General features: G+C 39.4%; 1 protein-coding gene across 21 annotated transcripts in view; it reads right to left on the reverse strand.

The window, feature by feature from the left end:
* Positions 1–3,298: 3,298 nt before the first annotated feature.
* map7d3 (MAP7 domain containing 3) overlaps positions 3,299–16,343 on the reverse strand; it is a 34,335-nt gene continuing 21,290 nt past the window's right edge. For 14 of the 21 annotated variants that reach the window (XM_084718863.1, XM_084718880.1, XM_084718882.1 and 11 more), the window contains 10 exons: positions 13,808–13,947; positions 9,887–10,017; positions 9,537–9,757; positions 7,759–7,885; positions 6,953–7,238; positions 6,611–6,664; positions 5,618–5,693; positions 5,223–5,391; positions 4,441–4,733; positions 3,299–4,348 (listed from right to left, as the gene is read on the reverse strand). In XM_084718863.1, the coding sequence (XP_084574989.1) occupies positions 4,341–4,348; positions 4,441–4,733; positions 5,223–5,391; positions 5,618–5,693; positions 6,611–6,664; positions 6,953–7,238; positions 7,759–7,885; positions 9,537–9,757; positions 9,887–10,017; positions 13,808–13,947 (1,505 nt within the window). In that variant the 3' untranslated portion in view covers positions 3,299–4,340. The remainder of the gene's footprint in view (positions 4,349–4,440; positions 4,734–5,222; positions 5,392–5,617; positions 5,694–6,610; positions 6,665–6,952; positions 7,239–7,758; positions 7,886–9,536; positions 9,758–9,886; positions 10,018–13,807; positions 13,948–16,343) is intronic. The other 7 variants (XM_084718865.1, XM_084718885.1, XM_084718883.1 and 4 more) reach the window with 1 other exon arrangement.

Consider the following 16,343-nt stretch of genomic DNA (forward strand, 5'->3'; position numbering starts at 1 on the left):
GGTCTATTATTTCTTTACAACAACAAATTCGAAACACGACAAGGGGGAGTATTTTTTGCAAGACTTTATTGTTTTAACAGTTTGTATCATCTCAGTACATTTTAGATATATTTACAGTACAAATTTTATTTGTGGACAGGGCGTTGTTAGGTTTGTAAATCTTCCAGAGAAATATTCATATTCACAAAGTTGCCCTGGTTGGGTAGACTGATTGTCGAGGCCGAGGTAAGCACAAGCTTTCTTAGTTAAACTGATACAATAAAATACTAAATCTCAATCTAAGGCACCGTTCTATCCTATTGTTATTGAGGACTAAGAGCAGTTGGCTCTGTGCTCGAGCCCTCAAAGATGCAGCAGGACCTGGAATAGATACAGTATCTGTTCAAGCAGCAGCTACAACAGCCCCCCAACAGGTGCTACTCATGACTGGAGAGAGGAGCAGGAAAGGTTGGGGGGGGGGGGGGGTCTGGGTATAGGCAGGTTTTGGGTTATGAATGAGACACACAAATGACTTCACACAACTCTCCTACGAGCCTGTACAGTAAAGCTACTCCTCCTCCTCACGTAACCATCCTTAAAAGACAGCGAGTAATTTGTGACAGTGCAAAGAGTCTCGTGTTTTCTAGATGAATAATGTATGAAAGCTAAAAGCGGGCAGCTCTGAGAGACGTGGTGAATAATGAAGGACGGTTTCTGGAGTCTGTTACATTCTTTGAGCTTATTAATCAAAGCTAACATCTGAAGCCCCCTAGTCTTTATGTACAAAGAGATTTTTAGTTAGCAAGAGAAAGCCGGCAAAAAACAAGGCAAAAAAAAAATCAAGGTCCCCCAAACCTTGTGCTTGGACTATTCAAGCAAGACTTTAATACAATTCATGAGAGATCCAGAAAACAAGTCTGACCCAAGTCATATTTTGTTTGATTCCTCTCGTACTACAAAGGTGAACAGTTGCAACCTGAGCTGATATGCCGAAGATAACCATGTGACAACATCCCCACATCCACTGACATGATATAAAACATGTTTCGGGGATTAAAAGCATCAAAGAGGCACGGCCATTTCTCTTACCACGGGTCAAACACAATGCTAAAGGGCTGTAACATCTCCACTCACCACTGCAATGTCAACTCTTTAAAGGGATAGTTTGGATTATTTGAAATAGGAGCCGTATGAGGTGCTTATTGATAATAAATATTTTACCTACAGTAGATGGTGGTTGCTATGCCACCAGTTTGGGGAAGCAGCAGGAGTGTAGGAAGCTATGCAAAGTACTGCAGTAGACAGGGTCAGCAGCTATAGGAATGTTAAAGCCTAATCATTTATTGATTAATTGCTGTTAAGAATTAAATTAATTACGTCTCATAAGGAAGGAAACTTAGAGGGACAAAAAAAGAGGAGAAAAAAAATGCAGAAAAAAAAAAAAAACATTTTGTATCTTGTACGGTATTAATGATTAATTGATTGTTAACATTTAATCAATACTTAGAATGTTCATGTCTTTACCTTGCTGTCACACAGCCTTTTTTGCCCTTATATAAGCCAAATATCACTCCCTCCAAATCAACCAAACTCCACTGGCGAAATCAGTGATTTTACATCTCAGAACACAGGAGTTGCTAATCGATCACTGCCTCGATTGGTTTGTTTGTTTGTGTTATTGTGGGACTTCAGTGTTTTAACAGGTTAGTTCAGACTCACCGAAGTCACACAATAACACGAACAAACAAACCAATCGAGGCAGTGATATATCAGCAACTCTTGTGTTCTATGAGGTAAAATTACTGATTTTGCCAGAGGAGTTTGGTTAAGGCAATATTTCTTATTAAACGGTGGTTTCCTGTCAGAAAAGGCCATATGACAGCAAGGTAAAGCGCTGAAAATATTCTAAATATAGTCTACACTTAAACTGACAGTGACTTCTCTCTTCTTCTCCCAGCTGGGAGTGTGTTGACCGTAATCTAATGTAGGTAAAACACTGACTATCGGTAAGTACCTCCTACAACCCCACTTCAAATAATCTGAATTTAAGTCTCTGTGAGGCAATATTGAGAACCAGGGCTTGGGGAAATGGGCCTGAAACATACAAACAAATAAACACATCGTAGTCTGAGAAACATATAGTGGGTCCCCACTTGGCCCCTTGTTTAGTGGAGCTCTTGTTGACTTTATGTAAATTCTGGGTTTTCCAGGCTGCCCAAATGTAACCTGACTACCCCGTCACAGGGCACGAGTCGAACAGAAACCTAACTTATAGCACAGTCACGTACACAGAGACTTCAATTATCCACATCCTGACACCACTCCATCCTACACATGGCTTCACTTGCCTAATACTGATTATATACACAATACAATAACACTTAAATATATGTAGAAATGTATTTTCATATATAAACAAACAGCCAAATTAATTTTATATTATAAAAAATAGTTGAAATGCATTTTGTCAGGTGTAGCAGCTAGTGTGTTGGGAATCTCCGAAGAAGAAATAACTGTAACTGATGAAAAAGCCGCACAGACAGAAGAAGGGATGGAAAAAGGTGTGTGAATGTGTTGGTAAAACTCAAGCTAAAACCAGATAATTGAAAACCTGTTGTTTTTTTTTTTTAGTTTAAGCAAAGGTGAACTTCAGTAACAAACGCAAACCATCTTAAAGGGACAGTTCATCACAAAAGTGGAAAGAGACAAGAGAGCTACAACGACGAATCGATTATTCATCGACTATTAAATTAATTGCAGAGTATTTTTAACAATTAATTGTTTTGTGTTAATTTTTCATTAAAAATGTGCAGTTTCTCAAATGTGAATATTTTCTTGTTTCTTTACTCTGCTATGACAGTAAAATGAATATCTCTGGGTTATGGACAGAACAAGATATCTGAAGATGTCATCTTCGGTTTTTTGGAGACGATCATTAACATTTTTCACCATTTTCTGACATTTTATGAACCAAACAACTGACTGATTAATCAAGAAAACAATTAACAGATTATTCAATAATGAAAATAACTTGCTGTTGAGTTTTTCTTTCTTTGTTTTTTAGATGCACTGAGCACCACAAGCTGAGCGCTATCTAGTTCCATTATATTTGAGAGAAAGCAGACATCTCTATGGCGACATGTCTGGGTGAACTGTCCCTTTAAGAAGCTCAGAAGCAGCTATAAAGGAAACTACTGGACTTCACCTGTTAGTATGCTTACAGATGCGGTTATTCAAACAGTTGTTGTGCTGTACAGATGCAGTCGGTGGAGTGAATAAAGATGAAAACTGGATGAGATTCTGATGTAAATTACTATGATGTTAGTAAACATAAATTCTATATACAATATGTAAAAAATAACAAAGCCTAAACGAACCGTGAGCCTTACATCAACAAACTGCTGAAACTTCTCTGAACATATGAATTCACTACAGCGTCGTCATGAACCTCAACACTCATCAGCTTCTAGTGTAACAGCTGGAGTTGTGCTCCTGAAGCCCTCTAGTGGCCAAAATAAGGAAACACACTGAGTGAAGCTGGGATATGGGTGCGAGGGGGCAGAAATCTGTGAAGTATGAACGCAGAATCCACTCTGAAGTCTAAGCACATGACGGATGATTGCTGAATTATGCGTGTGTGAGCTTCAGCAAAAGCATATTCACACTTCAGAATTCAAAGCTGGGAAAAAATGGTAAGGCCATATTCGCTGGATGCTGCAAAAAGCAGCCGGTCAAGTAAATTTGGATCAATCACATGCAAAAACCTGGTAATGTTATCCCCACCTAACCACCACCACAACAGAATGTATTATTAACCTTCCTTTAACTCACGATAATAAACCTCATATTCAATTCACACAGCCTCGTGTGCATGTGTCCTGGAATATTCTCGTACGAGAAAAAAAAAAAGACTAAACATATGATAACAATAATTACAGTAAACAAAGAAGCCAAAATTAATAAATTACAACAATGCACCCCTGACGAAGACAAAACTCTTAAAAAACATCATCAAAATTGGACACAACATAGAAAAAAAATCTGGAGAGGAACTAAACACAAGAGGAAGAGGAAAGAGACCTGAAGTGAACACCTTGAAGGAATATATGGAATTTCCCTGAAGCATAACGTTTCTTTAATATATAATATTATAATATAGTTGTTTCCTCATCATTTAGGGTGCAACTGTAACACTTGGGGTGGTCTTTCCACTTCATCTTGTGCTCCTCCCTCTGGAAGAGGAGGAGGAGAAAGAGGAGGAAGCTGTTCGGAACTGGATTTTTTTTCTTTTTTAAGGAGCTCAGCGGGACAGGAACTTCATGAGTGCAACAGTAAGAGGCTTCTCAGCGACGGCTGCAGCATCAAATCTCTATAAAAACACAAGAAGAAAAGTCTTAACTATCTTAAGCATACCTCTAACACAGATTCCCTATACGTGAATAAGTTTAACAGATTCCTCACCTGACAGGGCTTCTATAGGTTGATTAGAGGAATGAAGGGGGTTGACGGGGGTTCCCTTGTCCTCAAAGGCTACCCTGGTCCCATCTGAGTTCCCGTCACAGTTAATCAAGACCTGGTTACAGTCCTCTGCCTCGATGAGGGGCCGAGTCTTGGAGTGGACATTGAGGTCAATGAGTTCCTCAAAGCTCCACTGGTTGGATTTACCGTTGAGACCTGGGACCAACCCCACCTTGGCGGAGTCCTGTTCATTCAGGAACTCCGAGCCCTCGACGAGGCGACCCTTTGGGACGGGACTGGAGAGAGGAGAGGGAGAGATGTTGTTGGAAGCGGTTAGGAATGAGAGCTGGGAGGCAGCAAAACAAATTTCTAACAGCATAACATAACTTTGTCACAGTAGTGACAGATGGTGAAGTGTCACAAAGAAATCCAGACCACTAAAGATGAGGGCTGGTGTTATTATATACATTTCAACAAGACCAAAACCAACCACAGCCGCTTTTCCACTATAGCGCAACTGCAAGCTAAGGCTATCTACAAGCTAGTGAGTGTTTATGACCCCAGGCCTCAAGAACAAAAACCATTTGTTTTAAGGAACAATATTGCCTTAAAACCAGCTTAATAACATGCTGCATGCAATATAAATTGTGCTGCAATGCCGTGGGTTATATGACATGCATCAAAAAAAAAAAAAAAAAAAAAAAAGAAAAAAAAAAAAAAAGTTAATTACAATATTATCAGCAGAACTTTCGGTTTGGGTGCCATTATCTTTTCTAAAGTCATACCTCACTGCCTGAGTCTCATCTGTGCTCATGCCATTGTTATTCTCCTTGTTGTCTGTCTCTGGTTTTCCATTCACGCTGCCAAGGGGCTCCTCTCGCTGTACCGCTGGGTCACCAGAGGACAGACCACACTCTTCTGTGTTGGCCTGCATGGTCACGTCATCCATTTGACCTACGATATCAATAGTGCAAACATTATTGCGTAAGATAAGTCGGAAGTCACACGTAAATTCACTCAAACAAGCCTTTTCATGCAAAGTATAAATGCAAAACAACCACAAAGACAGGAAAATACACCCTCACTCTCTGTAGCAAAGTATCGAATTCAGAAAGTTGTGACACGTAACTCATGCACTCTGACATGCTGAACCTGAAAGCTAGAGGATGAGAACACTTACTTTCAGAGTTCATCTGGTCCACTCCCTCCTCTTCATTCTCCTGTGAGCATTTATCATCATCACCTGCCTCCTCCCTCTATACAAGATACACAAACAGCATGTTGACATACTGCAGATGGTTCTGGTCAGTTGGTTGATTGATATACTCTTGATCACCCAAATTCTCATTGGTGTTTCTTTCATGATGAGAAAAGTGCCTCTTCATCTATTATTTTTGAGGGTCATACACAGACCTAATGTATTTTATTTTTGAGTGACAGACTTTACTGAACATTTACTCAGCTCCAAACTAATGGACACCATGTCAAAGTACTAGCACTAATCGCTACATGGGCTCCCAGCCTCAGGGGACAGAAGAGCCGAGCAAATAACGTATTTCAATGGACATCTGTGTCCATTTTAGTCCACTAGACTATGCTCTCAATGATGACTGACTGGTAGTGGTTCAAGCTTAATGATGGATCAGTACAGCAGTATGTGACCATATTTCAAACTTGAAAGTTTTGCCATGTTTTATGAAGTTTTACTGTTTATTTTGTGGGTTAGCCTGTTAAATTTGCCACTAACAAGTAGCACAGCTATTATGGCTGTTGGACTAATGTGGTAATATTGTGGCACAGTCAAGAGAAGATGTGTGGACATTATTTAAAGCCAACTAAATAACAAGAGTAGTAGGTATAACTGTTTTTTGTGGAAGTGTACACTGCAGCTCTACGATAGGATTAGTTTTGTTGTTACAGAGAAGCCAATGTTTGGTTCAGTGATTCTTGGTGGTGTGCGTGTGTTGCTGCTGAATGTAAATTTACCTGACAGACATGCCCTGAAGGTAACAGTTACATGTGATAAAGAAATTGTCAAACTGCAAGAATTCATTTGCTTAGCAGCGTTGTGTTACTTGCAGATTTTTTTTCCCCCCAGTTGGTTGAATAGTAGGTAGAATTTCCATCAACCAAGATTTTCTTTGGTTAACCAGCTGAATGGATACGAGCTCACCTTGAAGTCACTCTGATCCCCTTTCCTTGTTCTCTTCATTATCTCTTCAATTCTCTGAAATGAAAAAACAGAGCATATTTTTGGACCGGATTTGTTTCATTGGGATCTGCACCATGAAGCAACATGAAGATAACAAACTTAGTTTATGCTGGACAGTGTTGGCAGTTAATGACAGTTTATGCTGATCAATCTGACAGATAATTTCACAATTATTTTGAACTGTGTATGACTGACTTTTGATGTAGTACGGCTGTAAAAACGAAACCTTATATGATCAAAGTCTTGAGGATAAAGCAAGACCCAAATAAAAGACGATTCTCTCTCTCATCAATCTGTCCATACCTTCTTCCTCTCCATACGTTCTTGCTGGTTCTGCTGCATGATGCGGTCTCTCTCCTGACGGACCCTCTCTGCCTCCTCCTGGGCCTTGGCCTCAGCCTCCTCCCGTTCCTTCTGGAGCTCAGCCTGTCTGATCGCCTCCTCTTCTGCCAGTCTCACCCGTTCCTCCTCTGCCAGGCGAGCCTCTTCCTCTTCTTTGATTTTTCTCTCCTCTGCCAGCTTCTTCTCCTCTTCCAGGCGTTTCAGTCGAGCTTCTTCCGCTAAACGCTTCTCCTCTTCCTTTCTCAACCTGGGAGGGTTAAGATAAAAGGAAAATGGTTTAAGAGTGTAATGACATATAAATACAGGTAATTTCTGAGAGTGTATATATAAGTGGTCATTCTCAACAGCTGGGATACTTTCTTGTCTTAACGTCTTTTTAGCTAAAAATGCTTATCATACTTTAATGAGCATAAAATATGTGATTTATTGGTTGAAACAAGTGATCTTTTCTCATTTGTCCTATGGGAGTAGTTGTGAAAAAATGGCGTGCTAAGTTTAGAGGGGTTCAGCTGTTATTCTAATGTGTCTGATACATATTTAATCAACATTTAAGTAAATACAACAATTGGGTCAGAATTAATGCCTCTAAAACATCACTTATGCACATGGTTTTGTTTTGCTTAGTAATAACTACAATACTTGTGAGAACAATTTGACGGTACTTACAACAGTGCTGTTGATGGTACATTGTTGTTATATGCAATGCATTGCTGTCATTTACAAAATGACAACAAAATGCTAAAGAAGAACATTTCTAATAAACTTACTTCTCTTCTTCCTCCCTCTGTATCCTGAGCTGCTCCTCTTTCTCTTTTTGTTCTCGCATCAGCCTGCGGTTCTCCGCGAGGATCTTTGCCGCCTCAGCAGCTGTGTTGGTGCCCGAGGCTTTAGAGTCTGGCAGGAGAAAAGACAAAAACAGCAGATACATTTAGCATTTTATGGCAAATTCACATTCATAGGATGCAGGAAAGGCAGAAGCAGAATGGAGGAGAGAGCAGCCTGATCCAGAGTTGTGCAACTTTCACATGATCACCTCTGTGCTCTTTAAAAGAAGTCTTATTCCAAGTATTCTCTGTGGGAATACACATACAGTACATGGGATTGCTGTTTTATCTTGCAGAGCATGATTCTCTCCAGGAGGTGGCAGCAGCAGCAACAGCAACAATCCCCAACCTGCGACAGGATGTGACTCCAGCTGGAACTTAATAGGGGCTCCTGCTCCACTGAGATTTATTGCAAACTGAGCTGCTGCCACGTCAGTTTGCAGCACACAAACACACACACAACTCTGTTTGGTCTGTCTATTAAAACAGATGATAATGCTCCATTATCTTCAAACCAAAATGACTGCTCCTAAAGGAAGTTTTAAACCATGATAACAGACTTGACGCTGTAAGCATTACTGATAACAGTGAGAGCGAGGGTGGGAGTTCAAAAGGGAATAAGGAGTGCTTCATTATTCTGATTCCCATGAAACTGGCTATATTACAAAAAAAGCTAATCTTGACAACAAAATTAGAACAGAATTCTTGCCTTTTCAGCAGCAGTTTCAAGTTCCAAATGAGCTCTTTTTTTGTTTTTCAAATTTAACAACATATTAATGCACAAACTCTTCCTCTGAAATCATTCTTGAATTCAAGAGTTCTTTAGAGCCATGAAATTCCCACCTTTCACACTTATATGGTTCTGTAATAATAATGTTAATGTTAGGTATAGGGCTGCAACTAACGATCATTATCAATTTATCTGTCAGTTATTTTACTGATTAGTTGTTTGGTCCATAAATTGGTGAAAAATAGTGAAAATGATTGAGATCACAGTTTCTCAAAGCCTTTCTCAAATGTTTTGCTTTGCCAAAAATATTCAGTTTACTTTCGTAGTGGAGGGAAGAACCCAGAAAACATTCACATTTGTGAAGTGGAAATCAGAGAATTTGGACAATTTTTCTTAAAAAAATGACTCAAAATGATTATTTGATCATCAAAATAGCCGTCTATTCATTTAATAGTTGATAATACATTGTTGCAGCTCTAGTTAGGTGTCAACAGAACAGGTGGCTGGCCAAGTAATATGTAGAGAAGTACTAACAAGAAGGCACTGTGTGGGAACAATCTTAACTTGCAACAGATAAAGAGACACCCAATTATTCAAATGTAATTATGCGGAACAAGATGTGCTTCAGTAAAATGCCAGACAGAAAAAAGAAATGACTTTAATCTTTCCTGGAAGTGTAAGTAGGTTTGGACCTGCGTGGCTGAGAACTTCAGTAATGTTTATTCAGTTAAGATGAAAAAGATGTCAGCTCATTTTGCTGGGTTCACTTCCCTTTGTGAATTAGACAGTAGGTCTCGATGTACCAGTGCAAACATCCTGGGCTGCCAGATTAACGATCAGGCAAATATTGGTCCTAGATAAGTAGAATCTGTCAGCTGACTATGATTGTTAAATCTGCCTTTACATAGAGCTATATTACATGTTTTTCACTAATATGAAACACCTTCTGCAGTATTTTTATGCAGTGTAATAAAACATTTATATTGCTCACCATCTTTGTCTTTGGTCTTGCTTGAATCAGAGGACTGTGGAGAGAGAGCCTGGACAGGAAACATATCCTTAGACTTGGAGTCCCTCTTTCGTAAGGTGGGGGGCCCAGTTGGAGTGAGAGCTGGTTTCTGGATTGGTGGTGGTTTGGCTGCCGCAGGCTGGGGGGATGGTGGACGTTGCTTCATTGCACCAGGTGAGGGTGGGCGTGTCTTGGAATTTGGCCTGTGAGAAGAACTTGTGAGTTGTGTCTCTTTGTGATTTTTAGTGAAATCAAAATGAAAGGCTGCATCTGAACTCTGAGAAAACCTCAAGTGTCACTAAAGCTGCACTGCAGAAGGCTTGTTGTCTTACTTGGCTGCTGCTGGGGAGGGGGTCCTCTTTGGGGCTGGAATGGGGGCTGGGGAAGGTGAACGGTTGCGTCCCAGGGGAGTGGATGGGGAGGAGGGACGTCGCCCTGCAGGCGATGTTAACTGCTTGTCCTTCTGTGGTTTTATAGAGACGAAACAGACATTAAGAAGTAATTCATGAGCCTCACTGAATAACAATAATGAAAAGAACTCTCAAGAGCAAAAAACAAAAAGTCAGTGTTAATTTAAATATCTTTGCATCACAACCAAAAAAGTTAGAAAGTGGGAACTAAGCTGTAATGACACAAAAAGGGTCAGCCTAGACTACAATAATTACTCACTACAGCCTGTACGAGTGTATCCCAATATTTCTTATTTTGAGACTCCTTAAAATAAAGCAGGGGATAATTGCAGCCATTCGTTATAGCTCATGGCCTTCTGTGGACATGAATTGTAAGCACTTAAACCAAACAGATATTTTTCTTCCTACGGTTGTATAATTTAAAATAATTCAGAGGCCCCAAAGAGGTCACAGTATCCATTATTATGGAAGAAAAATGCAAAAAATATGCATTATGAACTACTGGTTTATGCAACTAAATTATCTTTACATTTAGGCAGAATGAAGAGTTTGCTTAAAAAAACAAACAAAAAAAACTCAAAACCCTATAAGAATTACACAAAAACACATAAGATGCCTTTTTAAACGGAGTAACTGTGCACTTCAAACTGTCAGACAATGCTGATGTGAAGGAGGCCATGGATCAGGTTTGAATTCATCTATTTTTAATGCCTGTGTGCTATGATTAGCACTGTAAACGTGATGACAGAGGGCACGAGGAGGGTCAACCATGTGACACAATCATGAGACAGACAATTACACAGTATCGTCCCACCTCAAGCCATTAGGACCGAATGCCAAGTAAGTAACTTAGATACAATACAGTTTTGCATTTAGCTGTATTAACTAAACTATGAACTGTATTAGTTTTGGTCACATGACTTAACACTCGTTCCCCTGGGAGGATTGGAAGGACAGCAGGACAGTAAACAAGAGACTGGTGTACAGTTTCATAACAGGGACAAGACATTCATTTCCTATTTATGTCAATTTAACACTGCAGCAAGAACAGTAAATAGACACAGTGTCTTTTGTGTGAAGGAGAGGTTCAGAATAGGGCTGTGACGATAATCGCATGATCAATATTGCATTAATGTGATGCCTGCCACGGGATTGAGCTGATTACCATCATCACCTCAGTTTATTTTATATATAGGGTGAATCTCATGTTATTTCATTGCACAACATGTTTGAGATCAGAGCTGTGACCCATATGCCCAGTCAGCAACACAGCCTCCGATTGGTTGACAGACTCGACCCAAGAATCATAGCATTGACAGCAGATAGATAACAATGTGAGAATGTGTTGCTTTTTTACTGCAATAAGAAACCGTCCATACTATCACAGCCCTAGTCCAGATATGATCTCAAAGACACACACACAGCAGTTCAGGACTCAACAATAAGGATTGTCCACTTTCCTGTGGCAAATAAAATGCCATGTCAGGCCAATAAATCTGTAAACTGGAAAAAGAAATTAACTGTTAAACTATTTTGAAAATCAATTAATCATTAAAGTAATAATTTTTCAATTACCCTAAGTAATCATTAAGGTATTCAGGATTTTGGACTTGCAAAATGAGACATTTCAAGACATCACATTGGACTTTGAAAAACTGGGAAGGATACATTTCACCATTTTATTGATGTTGCACCCCTAGTTCAAACAAGACAATTAACTTTAGGTTTTGTTGTTAATTATAATCACTGATACATTTAAGAAGCTGACATTGGCAAATGTTTGAAATTTTTGCTTCAAAAATGCAATTATTAATCTAAAAATTATTAATCTATTATTTAAATAGTTGGCAATTAGTTTTGTTTCCACCAACTAATTGACTGATCTTTGCAGCTCTACCCTGTATCCCCAATAATATTCTTGTTATATAATAATATAATGTATTATAATGTGCTCTAACATACCTTCGGATAATTTGTTAAAAGTAGAATCCACCCTCAGCGTAACTCTGCTGACACAATTTAACAGAGGTGTTACACAATGCCTGAGCTACAGTCTGTGAATATCAATTGTCTCCACACTAATCTGTGCATGTGGAGGAGAGAAGACAATGACACGGTGAGGAAAGTCAAAGGCTTTTGAAATCTGGCCCCAGGGTCAGGGTGGGGTCTGCTTTGCATGGCCTGATCTGTCATAATCAGGCTACTGTGGATCCCTTTGTTTCATGCTATCACAATGAGTCCCTTCACAGGCACAGAGGAGGCTGAGGAGATGCAGGTTATGAGGGAGAGCCAGGCACAACCAGCGATGAAGTGGGAACATCTGAGACATCACTTACCAAAAGCATTAAGTAAGATATATAAGGCATATATGAACAAATCCACATTAATGCGTGATCAGCAATAGTCAAAGAACAGCTGGAGGAACAACATTTCCCTATGGTTAGCATCCTGCAGAAGTACTTTGACAGGCAAATGTAGCCGGATATGTGCATATAAATCAGAGTCTTTGTACCATTCACTTATTTCTCTGACAAAGTCATTTCAGTGACAGTGTCAAATTCAATGACTTTCTCATGGACATAAAAGCAGAATATTGCTGGTAATAACAGTAAAAAGATTAGCCTGACATGGTTTTATACACACAGCACTGTTATTTTTCAGTAGAAATCTTGTGTTGTGTAATATTTGCTAAATTGTATTAAGATTTTTCCAACAGTTTCAATAATGTTTTTAATAATATACAGTATGCACCTTATTTCTACAACCACGATGTCATGCAGCCTCAAAGTGACACAGTTCTCACAGTCCTACATATGCATTAATTTGAATGAACCTATTGTCACTAGGCAGTTTGAATTTGATGATTTCAAGATTAGAGATACCATTAAAGCCCCATTTCCAGTTTATTCCATCAGTAAATGCAAATTAACTGACTGACACAGGGCTGTAAAATAATTCAACATCTTTCTGATGAGACTAGATGTCATAAATGAAATAATAAAATCCTCAAATTGAGATATTATAGTTGGCAGTTAAAACAAACAAATATTTTTTTTTTTTAAATGATCTATTTTATGATGCTACTGACTGCTGGATTGTTGTCATTTTGCAATTTTACATACATCGTTAAAGCAAGGACAATTCCTGGTATTTTTTTTGCACATGCTTAAGTCATAGCTGGCTACTTTTATTTCATTTCATTAAGGAGAGAAAGCAGGAGTCCTTAAAGTTCATTCATTCATTATCCTTGAAGGGTCACAGGGAGGCTGGAGCCTATCCAAGCTGGCATACTTTAGAGTTAAAAGGAAAAACAAATTTTATTTGAACACAAAAAGCTGTACACATTTTAGTACTGCACTATGTAGTTCTTATCATGACATTATCATACCTTGAGTTTTTGGTATTGTTAAATGCCTAAACACTGATATCTGCATATCCAATCCAGGTTTATTATGCAAAAGTATGAGTGACTGGACCCTCTGACTGAAATGTTACCAAATTTTTGTCAGCAGCTTTCCCTTTCAGTACTGTACAAGCAAACAGACCTTGTCTGGGAAACAATATCAGCTTGTCAGCTACCTCATTTATGTTAAGCACGTATACTGACAGAGCCATATGAGATATACTCATTCAATAAGGATACAAAAATACAACTTAGGGAAAAGGGAACTGGGAAGACATCCAGGAAATCATAACTATCCACAGTAAAAGCTTCCACTTCAGTTAATCATTAGTAATTTATAGTATTTGTATCGTAATTTATGGTGATAAATAGTACTTGTTTTCTTTGTAGGCCAGTTGTGTTAGTAACACTGTAACGTGAACATCAAGAGGTCTTCTCACCAGTGATGGGTCGAGGGCTCCGTCAGCCGACACGGAGGTGGTCATGCCGCCTTTCTTTCGGTCAATGCTGCGGCTGCGCACAGGTCCACGCGGTGGGTGCAGGGGAGTGGCAGAGGCTGAGCGAGGACACAGGTGACACTCTGGTAAAGGACACAGTCATCGCAGGGCCAGGGGAGCACAACCAAAGGGAGGTGTGATAAGCAGCCGAGTCGAGCAGCAAAGCAGCGAAGAGCAAATGGACAGAAGAATAAAGAGAGTGGCAGAAAAAAGAGAGAGCAAAAGTGGGAGAGGAAGAGGGTGAAAGGGGAAGGGAGGGCAGATGATGGTTGAAAGAATGCAGGAGAAGGTTTTTGTGAAGGGACAAGAGCACAAAAAAAAGCAATTTGTTAGATTTAGCACTTTGGGCAGGCAATAGCTTGATTTCTGAAGCTTTGATTGGGATGGAGATTTCTGGAGACATGAGCAGCAGAGAGCAACAATCTTATAAAAAACCCGAACACTCCACAAGTGCAAAAGCCTCTGGACACGACATGAACAAACCTGAACACCAAGCACCACAGCACAGCACACACTACACAATACCTACCACCAACACTGCACACAGATATCACACACATTTATTAGTACACTAAACATATACTGAATGTTGATGGTGTCGTTTGTTGTGTCCAGTTACAGTAACAAAAAGATGAGGGTAATTTCCAGTTTTTGAGCCTTTCCTGCCGTCATTCTGTAACTCTCCAGACTTTCAGATCAGACACTAAATGCAACATTTGCTGTGGTTGCAAGACAAAGTCGTCTCTAGTATCTCAATTTTATGTAAAAAGGACCAGTTGATCTAAGACTGATACTGAGCAGAGGGGTGTACTACAAAGAGAGATCGATGGTTTAGAAAGGTATGTTGAGTCTAGAGTCAGAGTTTCAATGTCATGAAGGTGTCTCTCTATTAACTTTGATAGATCATAGTAACTTATGATTAACACCTGGTCCAAAGCAAGTTATGTTCAGAGTTTCCCATTAGCTGTAAAAAGCGCCCATGTTAAGCTAATTCTTCTCCTGGTGATATTCTTTATGACTGATATAGATTCTCAGCTGAGGGAATACATTACATATGCAAAGTTGCTGAGCGGTATGTTAGCAATGTCACCGACTGACGACGTGCGATGTAATAATAGCAGAACAAACTGTATGCATCAATGCTGCCACATTTGTTCAGTTGGTGATGCAGAAAATCATTCTTTCCCATTCGCTTTAGATCATATTAACACTTTAACTATTTTACATCATCATCCATACACTAGAAGAATGGTAAGGCAGCTGCAAAACAATCTGAATGATGATATTATGCTTGATCCAAGTCAGTTTTATAAACACCGATTAGAAAATTGATAAGTCTATTGGTATTTATCATGGATAATGTTCAAGCATAAGACCTCTACAAATGCACAGTTGTCAGTTAGGTTTGAGGCACTGTAATGTCAAGTAATTTTCTGCCACCATTCCTCTCTTGCCTTATTTGCAGCAACAGTATTGCTTTTTGCTGTAGTATTACTTTTATATTCTTCATAGCACACAATCATTCCATTTAATGCCGAAGAGGAGTCAAACAAAATGCACCTTGTTACGGGAACTCACACAGAGCCTGAAGAAGGAAAGCCTGAGTGAACAAAGCAAGTTGATAACCACTGCTGTGATACCTATTATCTCTGACTAGGGTTTGACTGAGGTTTTGTTGAGCCAGGTCATGCAAAAAAGCCCAACTTTATTGAGGTTGCTTTGTAGTACACCCCCCCAGCTAAATAACTATAAACCTGGAATGACAATGGGTGAAAATCACTGTCCTTAGCACTGAGTTTAAGTGTAGCCTGTAGTTAGTAATGAGAGTAAATACTGCTGTCCACTGGCTATGAGCTTGCTGTGTCAGATTGAGGGATTAGCCATGATAATCCTGAGACCTGCAGAACTCTCCCTGCCACAGCCTGGTCACAAATGTGTTTTGTAATTTATTCTGACTGCATACTGAGCAGACAATGAAATTTGCCCTGCCATGAGCTATTGCTACTGCTGCTGCTGATGCAATGCAGATGTGTCACGTTTCTACTGTGGCTAAACTTAGCAGAAGATCTATAGCTGCTAATGGGTTTGTAATGGCTGATCAATAAACACCACAACCTAAAACCAACACAGGGAATACAGTGGCAGCTTTGGAGTTGAGTCAGTGCTTTACAGTATGGTTCTTTCTTTCTTTAGACAGTCAACAAGAAAAATGCAGCTTTCATCAGTGAGTGTCAGGAGATTCATTCTAGGTTTTTCTGTGCTGCCTTATTTGATGTAGATAACTCCCATTACAGCATTAAAAATAATAAAAATTTAATTCACATAAAATGTGATGCATGCAAGTCATCCAGTGAGGCATAAAACCTCATTTCCATGACTTCAGAGTACATTATACTGTTAAACGACAGCCTACAATCTAGTGCCAGAATGGGGACATACTGAATTTGAGTAGTGTTACTTCAAGCCCGTATTTACTATG

Source organism: Lutjanus erythropterus, chromosome 5 (genome assembly GCF_056507025.1).
Source record: "Lutjanus erythropterus isolate fLutEry1 chromosome 5, fLutEry1.hap2, whole genome shotgun sequence".
Classification (NCBI taxonomy): Eukaryota; Metazoa; Chordata; class Actinopteri; order Lutjaniformes; family Lutjanidae; genus Lutjanus; species Lutjanus erythropterus.